The 19184-nt window shown below is 49.6% G+C and overlaps 1 protein-coding gene across 1 annotated transcript in view; it reads right to left on the reverse strand.

Moving 5' to 3' along the window:
• Window positions 1–1536: 1536 nt before the first annotated feature.
• Window positions 1537–19184, reverse strand: part of ryr2a (ryanodine receptor 2a (cardiac)) — a gene marked incomplete at its 5' end in the record, with an annotated part of 316463 nt that continues 298815 nt past the window's right edge. The window contains 5 exons of the mRNA XM_079492228.1: window positions 1537–1996; window positions 2450–2501; window positions 2806–2906; window positions 3039–3103; window positions 12970–13126. Coding sequence (XP_079348354.1) covers window positions 1901–1996; window positions 2450–2501; window positions 2806–2906; window positions 3039–3103; window positions 12970–13126 — 471 coding nt within the window. The 3' untranslated portion in view covers window positions 1537–1900. The remainder of the gene's footprint in view (window positions 1997–2449; window positions 2502–2805; window positions 2907–3038; window positions 3104–12969; window positions 13127–19184) is intronic.

Genomic DNA, 19184 nt, shown 5'->3' on the forward strand with positions numbered 1-19184 from the left:
CACGCAACTAAGTATAAATCAGACTTTAAACACATGTACGCACACATTCTCACTTGCTCTTGCACGCACGCACGCACACACATCACACACGCACACGCAGTCACACCCAGCCACGCGATTCCGAAGTATTCGCCCTGGTCTTCAATGTTGGTTGTATATAGCATATATATTGTATGTACATATATATAGACGAATTCAGAAACGGGTCTCATGGTCGCAGCTTACATATTTCCTGTAGGCGGAGCCGACATAGCTGCGGGGTAAACCCGCACCTCTTCTACTGCAGTGAACTGTAGAGTGACTGATGTTAGTCTGCCTCAAACGTTACTCTTTTACCTGCTTTTTACTAACACTAACACAAAGATGCCCAGAACATCGGGATGAACCTGTGTAGTTTATGGCTGCTCCAACAGTAGTGGCAACATAAAAAAAAAAAAAAAAAAAAAAAAAACTGAAGCAGGTAAAAGAGTAACATTTGAGGCAGACTAACATCAGTCACTCTACAGTTCACTGCAGTAGAAGAGGTGCGGGTTTACCCCGCAGCTATGTCGGCTCCGCCTACAGGAAATACGTAAGCTGCGACCATGAGACCCGTTTCTGAATTCGTCTATATGTGTGAAGCTTTCTGACATTCCTCGCTCTTTCTCCAGCTTGCATAGCTCAACCCTGGCTTAGTAAGGCACTGATTCCTCCGCTATCCCCTCCCTATCCGTCCATCTGTCCTATTCCTCTAGCCTGCCCTTTAGAAGGAGCCCGTCATACACAGTAGTGGCATGTGCAGTACGTGCATGCAACATGCGGTGTACACACATACTCAACAAACAAACTTAACAAGCACGGCTTCTTAGTCCAGCCCTCGGTCAAAGACTAAAGAAATTCCTTAGAATCATCGCAACTGGTTAACAGTTTTCAAACGCCATCACGGTTGTGTTTGTCTTCCGTCCTTGTCCACCCGCCGAGTGTCCATCAACGACCCCCCTGACACCCTCAACCCAAATAAAGGATACAATCGTCACCTCCTGCTCCTCTTCCTCCACTCTTCCTCCTCCTTGCATCCCTCCTTCGTTCCTTACCTCCCTCCATCCCACATACAGTACGTACTTATGTCTTTGTTGTTGTTGGTGTTTTTTGCTCGCCAGTGTGAATCTATCCGAAAGCAAAAACGTAGAACAAGATGGAGCACGTGTTAGGTCATCATCTGAACCGACAGCTCCCTCTCGAGTGCCTCGAGTCGACATTATACGGTGCGTAATCATTAGGTTATCTGTTTATGTACAAAGTCTTTGAAGCATTCCGAACGAAAAGGACCGGGCGTTTAAAGAGCCCGGGGGGGGGGGGGGGGGATTGGGGGCTGAGGGGGGGCGGGGTGCAAGGACTTTATGTGGCCGTTGGAGAGTCAAATGTAGAACTTGAGCCGGGGGAGCAAAAGGATAATGGAGGGAGAGGGTTATGGTTATGGCTATAGTGCTGGAGCTTGGTTTGTTTGTGCAACGTAACAGGGTTGGGAACTCTTAAGGTTATTTCGGAAACTGTAGCTCTTGTGGCTCTTGGGAGGTGTGCATGGGACTTTGAGAAGGTCTGTCCTTGATGCGTGAGATCTCATAGGCTGGAACAGCGACATGGGGATGGGGGTGTTCGGGCAGAAAGCCAAAGGCTCGGCTGCGGAGACCACAACATGGGTACAAGACCGAACCGATGACTGGGATTGGTGTGCGTGTGACCGCTCACAAAAAGGTAAGGAACCGTAAGGGAGAGGGGACTTGGCCCAGACTGTTAATGTTCAGGGGCTTGATCGAGAGGAGAAGGGGGGTGAGAGGAGCATGGAGGAGGGCCACGGAGGGGAAGTTTAGATTATAGTATGAAAGAGAAGAAAACAGAGTCTGTTGCTCGGCGGTCCAGCTCAGTTGAGCTGATCCTCGTACTGTTTCCGGAAACAGTCACCGGCAGGGAAGAACTCCCAGCAACGCTCCTGATACATCTTCCACACGTATGACTCCTGAGAAAGAGAGAGAGAGAGAGAGAGAGAGAGAGAGAGAGAGAGAGAGAGAGAGAGAGAGAGAGAGAGAGAGAGAGAGCGAGAGAGAGAGAGAGAGAGAGAGAGAGAGAATAAGCCAGAGATTAAGAGTTATGGGTTTTTTATTAACATTTCCACAGAATGACTAATATAATGATAACAATGGTATGCTAGGTTTACATATCTTAGATGAGCAACATTATAAACAAGCATTAGTTTGGTTCTAGCCTAAAGGCCAAGAGTGGGTGGACAACTGGACATATACAGAGGTGTTGTGTTGGTTGACGACTGACAAGAGAAGGGTGAGGGTGAGAGAGAGAGAGAGAGAGAGAGAGAGAGAGAGAGAGAGTGGAGTGTTCTTTTACACGTAATGTGAGGGATTGGGAATGGCCACTGAAAGTACAACAATATATAAATGGTAATTAGATGATATACCTGGCCTGTGTGCTCTGTTTCGTCTTTGTTGATGAGATACATCACGAAAAATCTGTAACACACACACACACACGCACAAAGATGCATTGTGTATTAGAATATAACACAATCACACTAACAATATAAGTTGTTGGGTACAGATACAGCACTATATCCCAAATCCTACCTACTACTATACGCGCGCACGAACGACACGCACAAACGAGACACACACACACACACACACACACACACACACACACACACACACACACACACACACACACACACACACACACACACACACACACACACACACACACACACACACACACACACACACACACACACACACACACACAGCGGTATGTACTCACAGGTAGTTGGCGAGGTTGTGCTCCTGTAATGTGTGTGTTTCAAAGCCATGCGGGACGGTGTCAAAGTAGTCGTTGCCTATCCCACAGATAAAGCATTTGGTCTGCAAAGGAAAAACACATTGCATGTTCATTATGTCCTGTGTGTGTGTGTGTGTGTGTGTGTGTGTGTGTGTGTGTGTGTGTGTGTGTGTGTGTGTGTGTGTGTGTGTGTGTGTGTGTGTTTGTATATTCACCTCCATGTCTTCTTTCACCTGCTCCTGCTGGTCTCTCAGCTCTCCAAACGCATCGATGATCAAGCCTGGTTCAACAAACAAGGTCAGCTCAATGTTGATTTACTTCATTTTGATTTAGTTCTTACTTTTAACAACTTGAACCCCAGCATCGATCGGCTTTCCCCGCAATAACAGTAAACAGAAAAGACACTAGCCTCACTCCACTGGCTACCTGTTAAATTCAGAATTGATTTTAAGATTTTATTATTTGTTTTTAAAGCCCTTAATGGTTTGGCCCCCCTGTATCTATCGGTCCTAATGGACCCATACTCCCCAGCCAGGGCCCTGAGGTCAGCTGACCAGCGGCTCCTGACCACTGCTTTTTCAGTGGCCGGCCCCAAACTCTGGAACTGTTTGCCCCTACACATTAAGTCTGCCCGCTCCTTAGAGGCTTTTAAATCTTTGCTTAAAACACATCTTTTCTCCCTGGCATTCAATGTTGTTTGACCTAGTTACCCTGTCTAAATACTTGTGTTGCTTCAATGTTGTTCTATTTCGTCCCTGCTGACCGCCAGAGGCGGTGCTTAAGCACTGAATACGTCCCTTCGCGCATGCGCAGTCGAGTATTTTATACCAACAATGTCAATTTTGACCCCGTGATGACCCGGAGTCGTCTATATCTTCCGGCAGTCACCAGGGGCTCAGTCCCTAATTTCTTCTCGCTCGCGCAAGTTCGACAAAGTTCTACAGCAGAATTGAACTGCACTATTACAGAACTATTTCTAGGTCGCTAGTAGTTTCGTGACCATTAGATTGGTCGGAGTAGCGACGCGTGTTCGCCCTCCAGGAACTGTGACCTAATACTACGTTTTCGAGTGGAGCTTGACTTCACACTTCTTCTTTTCACCGTGGGAACAAAGGTAAGCAAACAACCTCTGTTTAGCATAGGCTGCGTGCGCGCCGCTTCCCTGCCATACACACGGTTGCGTGCTATGAACGGTGACCTGCGCGTCCCGTTCAGCACAGGTTAAAGCTGAACGGATAGTCGTTCCTCTTTGCTAGCTTACGATGTTCAACTTCTGATTCTCATGAATGCTATGCTGCAGTGTTAGTGACGGCTAGCGTTAGCGCGGCCCGCTCCCAACACTGTGACACAATCGTCAGTCGACGCTATTTGTTTATCTTTTTGTTTCTCGCCACGGCGTAACCTCGAGGTTACTTCCGTAACCAAGGTTCTTATAATTTAACTTGACTGATTCAGTCCGCACTTGTTTTCAATAGTGCACTTTAATTTCGGCTTACCCAGACTGGTTGCCCCTTTATAGGTTATTGTTTCTTATATATATATATATATACAACTTTCTAGCAAGGGCTTTGCATAGTGCATTTACAGTACTAGCCTCTGTTAGCCTCTGTTTTAGCTGGCATAGGCGGCGTGAGCGCGCCCCCTCCCCCAGCTTAAGCGGCCTACAGCACAGCCAACAAGCCTCTGCTGGCACAGGCAGCGTCCGCGCTCCCTCCCTCCAGCATACGGCTCCACCCCTAGCGACCAGTAGCGTCCGCGCCCTGGGCTAGATACGACTGGTGCGGGTTACCATGGATGAATCCCACCACCACCTCTGCACCTCCTGCCAGGCTCCTCTGCGGCCAGAGGATGGGCATGACCTCTGCCCTGGGTGCCTTGGCCCCCAACATCTGAGGGAGGCACTCGGTGACAACCCGTGCATGAACTGCACCATCATGCCCCGGGAGGTGAGGGCAGCCAGATTGGCACAGGTGGAAATGGCCGAAGGCGAGCTCCCCCCATCGGGCCGGCTGCCTCGACGCCAGACCAGGGCTACCAAGCGTCAGTCCACCACACTTGCTACCTCGACCCTCGCTTCCAAGAGAAGGGCGGGGCCTGACCATAGGTTATCATCTAAGGTCGACCAGCTGTCTGCCGACCTGGCCCGAATGAGGGCCATACTCATGGCCCGTCAGCCCGAGATTCCTCCGGAGGAAGCAGAAGTACCTACTCCTCCGATGCCACACCTGGTCCCTGAGGATCGGGACCATGACACTCTGTCCCTGGCGGCTTCAGCCACTGACTTCCACGACAATGAGGTGGATGGGACAGATGGGGCTTCCGAGGCCTCGGCGCATGGCTCATACTCGTCAGCCCAGACCTGCCTGACTGAGACGGGGGACAGCTCCATGAGAGCCGTCCTGTACTTGGCTCTTGAACGTCAGGGCCTGGCTGGACCGCAGCAGGCGGGGTCAGCCCCGTCAAGCCGCTTCTTCAAGCACAAGCCAGCCCCCACTAACTTCGCCGTTCCTCACTCAGAGGACTTTCTGAAGGAGCTACATACATGCTGGAGAGACTCAAAGGCTTGCTCTCGTCTCTCTACTGATGGGCGTACTCTCGCGGCCATGGACGACGCGGAAGGAGTCGGCCTGCATCGCATGCCGGCTGTAGAGCCTTGTATTGCATCCCTAGTCATCGACTCCGATGAGGTGCTAGGGCAGGATGCCAGGTGCCCCCGACCCCAGTGCAGGAACACCGACGACCTCCTCATAAGGGCTTATGACGCAGGAGCCCGTGCCGGGAGGATCTCTAACTCCCTGTCACACCTCATGCTTGCCCTCTCGGCTTCTCTGCAGGCGGACAACGAAAGTGCAGAGCCCGCAGAGCTCGCAGACTCCAACACCCTCTGTGACGCATCACTGGAGGCATTCGGCCTCATGTCACGAGAGCTTGGACGGATGATGTCCACCCTGGTTCAGGCGCGGCGCCAAGTCTGGCTCTCGCAGGCCAACCTGACCGAGAAAACCAGGGCAACCCTGCGTGGTCTCCCAGTGGTGCCGGGAACGATATTTGGCCCAGCTGCGCGGGAAGCGCTAGACCGCACAATCCGGGCCAGGGAGGACAAGGAGCAGCTGTCAAGCCTACGGCGACAGCGCATGCCTCCCCCAGATGGGCCTCCTAACAGGAGCAGAGGCCCCTCGGCCGCCACCCGAGCTCGCCTGCCACAGGCCCCCACCGGGGGCCAGCGCACGGCTCAGCGTACCGAACAGAGGCAGGGCCATAACCCTGGCCGGTCCTCCGTTAGGCAGTTTCGAGCCCCGGGCCGTGGCGGACCCCCCCCCCAGGGCCCCTAGGGGCCGGGGGGGCAGACGCTGAGACCACGGGGCCGGCCGTCGGATACTTTACACCTCAGCAGCTCAGGTACTGGGCTGCTCAAGCTTCGGACCCGTGGGTGGTTGCCACCTTAACCCACGGGTACAAGCTCCAGTTCCGACGCCGGCCCCCCACAGCCGGCCGGGTCAGAATGACCACCATAGCCGACCCGGCAAAGGCCCTTGCCCTAGACCAGGAGCTGTCCACCCTCCTGGCCAAGGGCGCCATCGAAGCAGTAGACCCCCGGGAGCACCCCAGGGGGTTCTACTCGACATACTTTCTAGTGGAAAAAAAGACAGGCGGGCTTCGTCCCGTCTTAGACCTAAGGGTACTGAACACATTTATGAAGGTCATTCCGTTCCATATGCTGACCACAATAGAAGTCCTGCAATCCATCGCCCACGGGGAATGGTTCACATCAGTGGACCTAGAGGACGCATACTTTCATGTCCCCATTGCTCGGCAACACCGCCAGTTCCTGCTGAGTGAAAACAAAAAGTGGATTACGGGCGCTGCTCTTGTGGCGACCAGCAGCAGGTTTTAGTTTAAGGAGTGTCTGTGCATCGTTTTAACTGTTTATTATGTTTGTCTTGTCAGAACAGGCCTAGAGTTTTCGAGTATTTATTAAGTCATACTTATAGCTCAGGAGGCTGAAAGATGGAGTTTCTAAGAATACTACTTTTGATGCTTTTAATGGTTTTTGCATGGAGTCACCAACATTCACAAACATTTCAGTACTCGCGGGAGTTTCTCCTAAATTTACAGTGGAATCGTCTTGATGTCTCGAGCCTCGATGCGACACTCTCTTCACAGACTTCCAACTTTAATACAGGAATAGTCGGAGATTCTGTGAATGTAAGAGATGGCCACAAGAAATCGGCATACATCAGGAAAAGAGGAAAGAAGGGTGGCGTGCGTCAACGTCTAAGGAAACAGACGGAAAAAAACCGCGTCCCACTACCCTCTATAATCCTGGCCAACGTCCAATCCTTGAGGAACAAAATGGATGAATTACATGGGAATATCAGTCATCTACGCGAATACAGGGATGTCTGCTTGATGGCATTCACTGAAACTTGGCTTACTGACTCTGACTCTGACACGTCATTTGACATCAGCGGCTTCGGATCGCCTATACGGCTGGACCGGGACAGTGAGGTAACACACAAAACACAGGGAGGAGGGGTGTGCCTATACATTAATCGGAGATGGTGTAATAACTTCACCGTGCGTGAACGGTTATGCACGCCCGATATAGAGCTCCTGTCCGTGTCGGTGCGGCCCTTTTATCTCCCAAGGGAATTTCCCCAAGTGTTTATCACCGTTGTTTATATTCATCCAAAAGCCAACGCGGACATCGCAGCGAACACCATCTTCAGAGTGACACAATCATTGCAATCTATCTCCCCTGACGCGCCCAACATAATTCTGGGAGACTTTAATCATTGCAACTTGAAGAAAACTCTAAACAGCTTTTATCAATATGTCAACTGTCACACACGGCGCAACAAGACTCTGGATCTATGCTATGGCTCAATTAAAGGAGCATACAAATCGGAGGCGGGCCCTGCTCTCGGATCTTCTGATCATAACATTGTACACCTTCTACCCGTTTACAAGACTGTGCTAAGGAGGGAGAAGGTGCGGAAAAGACAGGTGAAGATCTGGAATGAGGATTCCTCTCTTGCCCTGCAGGGGTGCTTTGACTGCACAGATTGGTCTGTGTTTACAGAATCATCTGATAATATTGATGAAATCACAGACGCTGTGTGCAGCTATATATCATTCTGTGAAGACAACGTTATTCCCACTAAGACTGTTAAGGTTTTTCCTAATAGCAAACCCTGGGCATCATCAGCCCTTAAAAGCTTAATCCACAACAGGAAAAATGCCTTCAATGAGGGTGATCTACCCAAGGTTAGGGAACTAAATAGAGAGATAAAGTCTGAAATAAAAAAAGGTAAACTCAGGTACAAAAACAAAATCGAAGCTGAGCTGAGCAGTAACAACCTCAGGGAAGCATGGAACGGCATGAAATCTATGACAGGGGCAGATGATAAAGGCCATAAGCTCATCTCCATGCCTGGGTTTGACTCAGATGTACAGCTGGCCAATGAGCTAAATAAGTTTTACCTAAGATTTGAGAATCAGGACTTTGCTAATAAAATTAATGAATTAAAAAACGAGACTAGAGCCCCTCCAGCCCTAGTAATTGACAAAAAAAGTGTGGAAAAACACCTCAGAAACACTAAGTCAAAAAGTCCAGGGCCGGACAATATATGTGGCAAGGTTCTCTCAACGTGTGCTGAACAGCTCTGCAGCATTTTTCATTTTATTTTTAACTTATCTCTTCAACAACAGCGGGTCCCTAAGTTATGGAAACAGTCCACAATTGTCCCAGTTGCCAAAATTAGAACCCCAAAGTCATTAAATGACTTCAGGCCTGTTGCCTTGACTTCATTAGTAATGAAATGTTTGGAAAAGCTAGTCAAAGATAGCATCCTAAAGCAGGTGGAGAAATCTCTAGATCCCCTGCAGTTTGCATACAGGTCTGGAAGAGGTGTAGATGATGCCACTATCACCCTACTGCATTTCTTGTACCGCCACCTTGAGGGGAAAAAAACACAGGCCAGACTGTTGTTTGTCGATTTTTCCTCTGCCTTTAACACGATCCAGCCACATCTTCTAGCCCAGAAGCTAATCAGTTATTTTAAACTGGATCTTAACCTTGTTGGCTGGATCATAGACTTCTTAACTGTTAGGTCTCAGTGCGTGAGGGTAAATGAGGTCCTGTCTTCTCTGTTGCTCTCCTCCACTGGTTCTCCCCAAGGCTGTTGTCTCTCCTCACTACTGTATATTCTGTATACCAACGACTGTTGTAGCAATCACCCTAACAGGTATATTGTCAAATTTGCTGATGACTCTGTGATTGTTAGCCTTCTTGAAGACAATGAGGTACAGCATGGGCCAGTTGTCAATGACTTCATATCGTGGTGTGACAAGTCATTCTTACAGTTAAATGTGACCAAAACAAAAGACATGATCATCAGCTTTAGAAGGACTCCTCCCAGTCCTGCTCCTACACTCATTAAGGGCACAGAAATTGAAATTGTAGAGAGCTATAAATATTTGGGTGTCGTTCTTGACAACAAACTCTCCTTTGACTCTCATGTTGCCTCTACATCAAAAAAAGTCCAGCAGCGTCTTTTTTTTCTGAGGAAAATGCGTTCTTTTAATGTCTCGTCTGTGATGATGACTCTTTTCTATAGAAGTTTTATTGAATCTGTTCTCATGTTTTGTATGGTTGCCTGGTACGGTAATCTGACCCTGGCAAACAAGAACAGGCTCAGCAGCCTCGTCAAAGTGGCCAGTAAGATTTCTGGGAGAACCCAAGCCCAACTCATAGAACTGTACAAGAGGCAGATGCTTAAAAGAGCCTCCTCCCTCCTGGAGGTATCGGATCACCCACTTCGGTCTGAGTTTGAACTGTTGCCCTCAGGTCGTCGGCTGAGGGTGCCCACTACAAAGACTAATCGGTTCAAACTATCCTTTGTCCCGGCTGCTATTCAACTGCTGAACAGCAGATAGCACTTTATTCTTGCCTCTTTGCACATACTGCCCACTAATGCACTTTTGCTGACTTTGCTACTTTGAATGTCATGAATTCTCTGTCTCTAGTGCCCTGTTCTTAGATCTCAGTCTTGTATTGAATGTTGTTGTTGTGTGTATTTTTTACTATGATCTGGCTGCAAACCAATTTCCCGCAAGGGACAATAAAGCTAACCTTGAACCTTGAACCTTGTTTGCCTATCGAGACCGCCACTGGCAGTTCAGAGTCCTGCCGTTCGGGCTCTCCCTCTCCCCGAGAGTATTCACAAGGTGTGTGGCAGCGGCGCTGGCGCCTCTCCAGTCGCAGGGCGTCAAGATCCTCCCATATCTCGACGACTGGCTGATTTGCGCGCCATCCCAGGCGCAGGTAGCCGAGGACACAGCACGTCTCCTGTCCCACGCAGCCCGGCTGGGTCTCAAGGTAAATGCGGAAAAGAGTTGCCTGACCCCATCCCAAACCACAACGTTTATTGGTCTGGCTTTACACACCATAACGATGAAAGCATGTCCGTCCTCCCGCCGGGTGGACGACATTTTAAAGTTTCTTCCCATGTTTCGGAGAGGCAGTCGGCTGTCGTTTGTCACATTCCTCTGCCTCTTGGGAAAACTGACGTCCGTGGTGGCCGTTGTCCCCCTGGGTTTGCTGCGGTTGCGCCCCCTGCAGAGGTGGCTGAACAGCTTTCATTTGGATGCCGAGCGGCACAGACACAGGAAAATAACAGTGTCACGACAGTGTCTACTCGCCCTAGCCCCATGGAGAGACAGGGCGTACCTGTCGAGGGGGGTCCCTATGTGTTCCATTCCCTCTCGCAGGGAGATCGTCACCACCGACGCCTGCCCCCTGGGCTGGGGTGCGGTGTGGCAGAGCAGGACAGCTCGCGACCAGTGGTCTGCGGAAGACCGCCTAGACCACATAAACGTGCTGGAGCTGCGGGCGGTGCACCTGGCCCTACAACACTTCCTGCCATATCTGAGAGGCAGGCACATCCTCATACGGTCAGACAACACATCAACCGTATACCACATCAACCATCAGGGCGGAACCAAGTCTGCACGACTGCTAGAGGTGTCCACAGACCTGCTGACGTGGGCGGCCCCCCGTCTCACCAGCCTACGGGCGGTGCACATACCAGGGGAGCGGAACCACCTTGCGGACTTCCTCTCCCGCCAGAAGCCCCCGTCAGGGGAATGGCGCCTCCATCCGGATGTGGTGCACACCATCTGGGCCCGCTTCGGGAGAGCACAGGTGGACCTCCTCGCCTCAGAGGAGTCAACCCACTGCCCCCGCTGGTTCTCCCTAGTGGAAACCGACAGTCCTCTGGGCCTGGACGCACTGTCGCACCCTTGGCCACAAGAGCTGCTATATGCATTCCCACCACTTCCTCTGGTACGCATGATCCTCCAGAGGGTCGTTCAGGAGGGTCACACCATCCTGCTGGTGGCCCCCTTTTGGCCAGGGAGGACATGGTTCCCCCTGCTCCACAGCCTCTGCCACGGAGCGCCTTGGCGCCTTCCCGACAGGAGGGACCTATTGTCACAGCTGGGAGGCCGGATCTGGCACCCATGCCCACAACGCCTCCAGCTGTGCGTCTGGCTGCTCAGGGGCCGGAACCACCGCTGAGCAGCCCGGTGAGGCACACAATACTGAACGCCAGAGCGCCGTCCACCAGGCTACAGTATGACAACAGGTGGAAGCTGTTTTCCAGCTGGTGCAGGGATCTGGGCGAAGACCCAGTACACTGCCCAGTACCCACGATCCTGGAGTTCCTGCAATCCCTACTAGGTAAGGGCCGATCTCCCTCTACCTTGAAAGTTTACGTGGCAGCAATATCCTGCCGCCACGTTACAATTAATGACCGCACGGTAGGGAGCCACAACCTGGTGTCCCTCTTCCTGAGAGGTGCTCAGAGGTTGCATCCCCCGAGAGCTCCGAGAGCTCCGTCATGGGACCTTAACCGGGTATTGGACGCCCTGTGCGGGCCTCCCTTCGAACCCCTGGCACAGGCGGAGTTGAAGTGGGCGTCGTGCAAGACATCTTTCCTCCTGGCCATTACATCGGCAAAGCGCGTCAGTGAGCTGCACGCCCTGTCAGTCAGTGAGACATGTCTGAGGTGGAACGCAGACGGCTCAGGGGTCACGCTGTGGCCAAACATAGCATTCCTCCCAAAGGTGCTGTCGCAGCCTCACCTCAACCAGCCTATCAGGCTGGCCCGATTTAACCCCCCACCTGGGGAGGTTACAGACAAACTGGAGCTGTTGTGCCCAGTCCGGGCCCTGAGAGCCTACATTGGTGCTACTGCACGCATCAGGCGGGCAGAGCAGCTATTCCTCTGCCATAATGGTGTGAACAAAGGCGGCGCTCTCTCAAAGCAGCGCCTGTCCCACTGGATTGTGGACACAATCAGCCACGCCTATGAGGTAAGTAACCTTCCCGTACCATCGGGTGTACGGGGCCACTCTACAAGGAGCATTTCCACATCATGGGCTGCCATGAGAGGGGTGCCCTTGGAGGACATTTGTGCCGCCGCCTCATGGGCTTCGGCAGGCACTTTCTCAAGGTACTACAGGGTGAATGTTGCCACTCCACACCCATTGGACGTGGTCCTCTTCCCCGAATCCTCCGGTTCTACTCTTTGAGGTTTGTAATCAGGATTCCTCGTGACTTTGCTGGTATAAGTCATTCAGTGCTTAAGCACCGCCTCTGGCGGTCAGCAGGGACGAAATAGAACGTAAGTTACGTATGTAACTATGGTTCTATGAGTCCCGAATGACCGCCAGAGCACTCTTGTCACTCAGAATCCTCGTGTGCTCGCGAGAAGATTCTGTAGGGACTGAGCCCCTGGTGACTGCCGGAAGATATAGACGACTCCGGGTCATCACGGGGTCAAAATTGACATTGTTGGTATAAAATACTCGACTGCGCATGCGCGAAGGGACGTATTCAGTGCTTAAGCACCGCCTCTGGCGGTCATTCGGGACTCATAGAACCATAGTTACATACGTAACTTACGTTTTACTATATTGTTTGTGTTGATTGTATGCCTGTTATATGATCGTGTACAGCACTTTGGTTGACCTTCTGGTCTTTGTAAATGTGCTCTATAAATAAAGTTTGATTTGATTTGATAATAACAGTAAACAGAAAATACACTTGCACATAGAGCCCCCCCCCCTTCCCCCCCTTACCTTGAATGATGGCCAGGAGGATGACGATGACGAAGAAGAAGAAGGTGATGTCGAAGATGATGCGGTAGATCTCGTACTCGTCTCCCGCTGGGTCCTCGATCTGGTCCCCGATCCCACCGCCTGCACGTACGCCCACGTACATGTGGAACATGTAGCACTGTGTGTGTGTGAGAGATTTGGGGAGGGGGAGTGGGGGATTGTATAAGATAGAGAAGTACATTTTAACAATGGCGATGTGCTTTTAAAATTCTCTCTTTAGCCAACCGAACGAAACCAAAATCGGCTTCATTGTCACATCACAGGTTTACAGGTGCAAAAGAAGAGGATGAAAACATTTTTGTTACATTAGTAGTTTTCAGGAAAGGAAGGACGAATAGAGATAGAAAGGAGAGCATAGAAAATTTGATGGGGATGCACACTGACTATTGAACAGTGTTTTGGTGTTTTGGTATACTGTAGCACATTGTTGAGCACATAATTGCACCCACTACACTGTCCTGTTTAAATAAAGCAAAAATAATCTGCCTGAACAAAAATAATCAAAGCAACAGCATTTGATAATGAATCTGATGGTTTGGTGCCAGTGGTTCATGCCCCTCACAGTACATAACGATGCCATCGTGGTGCCAGTGGTTCATTCCCCTCACAGTACATAACGATGCCATCGTGGTGCCAGTGGTTCATTCCCCTCACAGTACATAACGATGCCATCGTGTCACCATCTCTGTCAGATTCACTGTGTCTGGCTGAAGAGGACGAGAAACAGAGCCCTAATTGTCGGATGGCTTTGATAGATAAAATGCTTTCCGCCAAAACCAAGTTTTTTTCTGGAAGCTACCGTAATGCTCAATGTGTCCATGTTACTGTTTACGGTAGGGGATTTAATCAATGCCTGCACCCCATCTGGTCAAGCAAATAAATACAACCACATTCTGTCACTGCAGGGTAAAGAGAGCGAGAGAGAGAGAGAGCGAGAGAGCGAGAGAGAGAGAGAGAGAGAGAGAGAGAGAGAGAGAGAGAGAGCGAGCGAGAGAGAGAGAGAGAGAGAGAGATTGATGTGTCAAAAAGGGATTGTGCTACAGAACAAAAGAAATTGAGAACAGAGAAAGAGAGAGAGAGATGCAGGGAAGTTAAAAGAGAGATCAAGTCAGATGGAAAGCGACAGAGAGACAGAGATCAGAATGTAACCCTCTCATCCCACAGTTGAGTGTCATTGTAAGGGATTTATCCACAACAAGCAGATAAGGTAACCCCCCACCCACACACCCCCCCACCCCCCCCCCACCCCCCCCCCCCACACACACACACACACACACACACACACACACACACACACACACACACACACACACACACACACACACACACACACACACACACACACACACACACACACACACACACACACACACACACACAGAAGCTCCCCAAGGCACTCGCTCTCATCCTGGCAACGCCATGTTTTCCTTCATCCCTCCATGAGTTTCTGGCCTGGGCTAAGCCCTTGTCACCTTTCTGTATTTGGGAAGGGATTGTCTGTTTAGCCACCCGACCGCTCCTTAATAGGAAACAAGACATGTCTATGGAATGTCACGGGTGGCTGGATATATGGGATTAATGTGCGCGTGCTCGTAGGTGTGTGTGTGTGTGTGTGTGTGTGTGTGTGTGTGTGTGTGCGTGCGTGTGTGCGTGCGTGCGTGCCGGGAAGGGAGAGATGGAAGGTGGGATTCACCTCTTACCCACTCCCTCCCCAACACCTCTGAAATGCCCTTGAGCAAGGCATGAACTCCCAACTGCTCCAGCGGAGCAGCTCAGTGGCCCACAGTATGAGTGGTTCAACTGGCAGCTCCCAGGTTTTAATGTGTGCGTGTCTGCTGTCTGCGTGAGTGAGTGTGAAGCAGGGCGTTCTCAGCAGACCTTCCCTGGGTAAATAAGGCAATGACCCGGCAACTATAGTGTATCATTCCAAAGGGTGTGTGACCAGTTCCATTTAAGGCCATTTAATTCTGTCTGATATTAATATGGGCAAGCGGTGTAGCGGTGGCCGAACGGATTGCGGAGCGGTCTTGATACCGGAAGGTCGCCAGTTCGAATCAGCAGTCCGACACGTTAAAATTACCACCGCTGAAGTGCCCTTGAGCAAGGCATTGAACCACTACCATGAAATGTTCTATGAGCAGGGCCTGGCTGGAAACAAGTTCTTGAGCTTAGCCCAGATACCCTGGGTAAATATAGTAACTTTGCTTTGCTTTGCTTTACAAGCAATCATACTGTAGCAAGCAACGCATTCATACTGGCAACTGTAATCACTGAATCGATAAGACAAGACATTTATTTATCCTGGACGGAAACTCAGGGCTGGGACACTCTCCTACCGCAAAAACAACACCAGGGTTAATTGGTTCATATTCTTGGCTGGTCCGTTAAACAAAGATTCACATTTGATCTCAATTAACACCTGGATAATTACACCACAGGCCTCAAGCCAATCACACAGGCTGTTAAGTGTTAACAACTGTCACGGTATCCGGGGTAATTAGACCTCAGAGAGACAATGATTAATTAGGAAAGTTCTTTAACGAGGTGCATTCATTGGAGCACCTTCGTTAGCGAGGACAAATACTAGATAGAGAGAAAGAAGACCCAGACGATGTTGTCTGGCATTGGAATGTTCCATGTGATTAAAATGTGATAGCGGGTTTTGTCAATTAAGTTAAATGAGAATACTTGTACTACAGCATAATTGGCATATGCTGTTTCTTGTGAACCATTATGGTCCAGTGAAAAGGGTAATACGGAGAGAGCAAGAGGTACATCTCACTGAAAGTGTGAACAGTGCAACAGACAAGGACAAATCTCTAGGTTAATCTTGCAACACTGTTTCCTGGCAAGAGAAGGATTGTATAATTGGGAAATGTAAATCATTGTTTGTCTTTGAAAAGTCTTCTCTAAACGATGTTTGCGAAATCTTGTGCTGGCAAGTGCAGGCGAGCAAAAATAATGTCATGAAAATCTAAGAGGGCATTTGTGCCAGCAATTCGACTCAATTCATTCTCTGTTTTTCACAATGCTGCAGATAAACCACAGCGACAGTGGTACTCTAGACCTACAAACTGTATACAGTACTTTCTGCTCAAGGGCCTGGCCCCTAGAATAGCTCCAATTAACACTTTCTTGCCCCTGAATTTTTAAGAATAAAGGCGCTAGAGTGCCCAGCAGATGAAGCAGATTGTACTCTGAAAAGCCCGGCCTTCAATTTCCCCCCAAAACTGGGAGGTGAAATCTTCCATTACTACTTTGCGCTAATAAGTCTGACCTCTCTTTAGAAGCGTTAATATTTCAATAGCAAGGTTTGTGGGCCAGTAAATCAGGAAGTGAATGGCTTAAAAAAACCTTGAATGATTACTATTGCAATTTATTTTGGGTCACGACCCTTTTTAGCTTAGATTGACTGGCCTATAACTGGCTGAGAGGAGCTGCCAGGCACCCTGACTCGGTCACTCAGGCATGTGGCCCTTTGCATACTAGGATGTACACTGACATGTGGCCCTTTGCATACTAGGATGTACACTGCTGAACACTGACATGTGGCCCTTTGCATACTAGGATGTACACTGCTGAACACTGACATGTGGCCCTTTGCATACTAGGATGTACACTGCTGAACACTGACATGTGGCCCTTTGCATACTAGGATGTACACTCAGGCATGTGGCCCTTTGCATACTAGCATGTACACTGCTGAACACTGACATGTGGCCCTTTGCATACTAGGATGTACACTGCTGAACACTGACATGTGGCCCTTTGCATACTAGGATGTACACTGCTGAACACTGACATGTGGCCCTTTGCATACTAGGATGTACACTGCTGAACACTGACATGTGGCCCTTTGCATACTAGGATGTACACTCAGGCATGTGGCCCTTTGCATACTAGGATGTACACTGCTGAACACTGACATGTGGCCCTTTGCATACTAGGATGTACACTGCTGAACACTGACATGTGGCCCTTTGCATACTAGGATGTACACTGCTGAACACTGACATGTGGCCCTTTGCATACTAGGATGTACACTGCTGAACACTGACATGTGGCCCTTTGCATACTAGGATGTACACTGCTGAACACTGACATGTGGCCCTTTGCATACTAGGATGTACACTGCTCAACACTGACATGTGGCCCTTTGCATACTAGGATGTACACTGCTGAACACTGACATGTGGCCCTTTGCATACTAGGATGTACACTGCTGAACACTGACATGTGGCCCTTTGCATACTAGGATGTACACTCAGGCATGTGGCCCTTTGCATACTAGCATGTACACTGCTGAACACTGACATGTGGCCCTTTGCATACTATTGCAATTTATTTTGGGTCACGACCCTTTTTAGCTTAGATTGACTGGCCTATAACTGGCTGAGAGGAGCTGCCAGGCACCCTGACTCGGGCACTCAGGCATGTGGCCCTTTGCATACTAGGATGTACACTGACATGTGGCCCTTTGCATACTAGGATGTACACTGCTGAACACTGACATGTGGCCCTTTGCATACTAGGATGTACACTGCTGAACACTGACATGTGGCCCTTTGCATACTAGGATGTACACTGCTGAACACTGACATGTGGCCCTTTGCATACTAGGATGTACACTCAGGCATGTGGCCCTTTGCATACTAGCATGTACACTGCTGAACACTGACATGTGGCCCTTTGCATACTAGGATGTACACTGCTGAACACTGACATGTGGCCCTTTGCATACTAGGATGTACACTGCTGAACACTGACATGTGGCCCTTTGCATACTAGGATGTACACTGCTGAACACTGACATGTGGCCCTTTGCATACTAGGATGTACACTCAGGCATGTGGCCCTTTGCATACTAGGATGTACACTGCTGAACACTGACATGTGGCCCTTTGCATACTAGGATGTACACTGCTGAACACTGACATGTGGCCCTTTGCATACTAGGATGTACACTGCTGAACACTGACATGTGGCCCTTTGCATACTAGGATGTACACTGCTGAACACTGACATGTGGCCCTTTGCATACTAGGATGTACACTGCTGAACACTGACATGTGGCCCTTTGCATACTAGGATGTACACTGCTCAACACTGACATGTGGCCCTTTGCATACTAGGATGTACACTGCTGAACACTGACATGTGGCCCTTTGCATACTAGGATGTACACTGCTGAACACTGACATGTGGCCCTTTGCATACTAGGATGTACACTGCTGAACACTGACATGTGGCCCTTTGCATAGCTAGCATGTACACTGCTGAACACTGACATGTGGCCCTTTGCATACTAGGATGTACACTGCTGAACACTGACATGTGGCCCTTTGCATACTAGGATGTACACTGCTGAACACTGACATGTGGCCCTTTGCATACTAGGATGTACACTGCTGAACACTGACATGTGGCCCTTTGCATAGCTAGCATGTACACTGCTGAACACTGACATGTGGCCCTTTGCATACTAGGATGTACACTGCTGAACACTGACATGTGACCCTTTGCATACTAGGATGTACACTGCTGAACACTGACATGGGCTTGTTATAGCCCAGAATACCTTGTAAGTCTCTCTGAATAAGAGCATTTGCTTAATGCCTAAATTGTAATTGTAACATTACGTACGTCGTACGCTGCACAAATATTCATACTGTACATACTGTATATGCATTGTTGACTGAATGTACTGTTTATTCATTAAAGATACTACTTTGTGAGTGTGTGTGTGTGTGTGTGTGTGTGTGTGTGTGTGTGTGTGTGTGTGTGTGCGTGCGTGCGTGCGTGCGTGCGTGTACTGTAGTTGCTACAGTATGTAACTTTTCTTTTTTTAATATATTTTTTATCCCACAATTTTGTAAACCCATTTTTCACCCCTGTGTCAATTATCTAATGTGAGCCTGGGCTCTACACACCCTCCACCAACCTAGTCCCCATATATGGGGGACATGTAGAGAGCAACGGACTTGAACTCATGCTTCCTTCATGCCTGAGTGTCCAAGTTGCTCCTTTACACCTGACAGGGGGGAGTTTCCCTGGTTGGACGTAGCGCGTGGAAGGAACACGTTATTCCAACCAGTTCCTTTCCCCTCCATCAGGCACCCCGGCTGGCCAGGGGGAGGCAGTTTAGAGACCAGAATTATTGCATGTTTTTTGTGAGG

This window comes from Electrona antarctica, assembly GCF_951216825.1.
Source record: "Electrona antarctica genome assembly, chromosome: 22".
Lineage (NCBI taxonomy): Eukaryota > Metazoa > Chordata > Actinopteri > Myctophiformes > Myctophidae > Electrona > Electrona antarctica.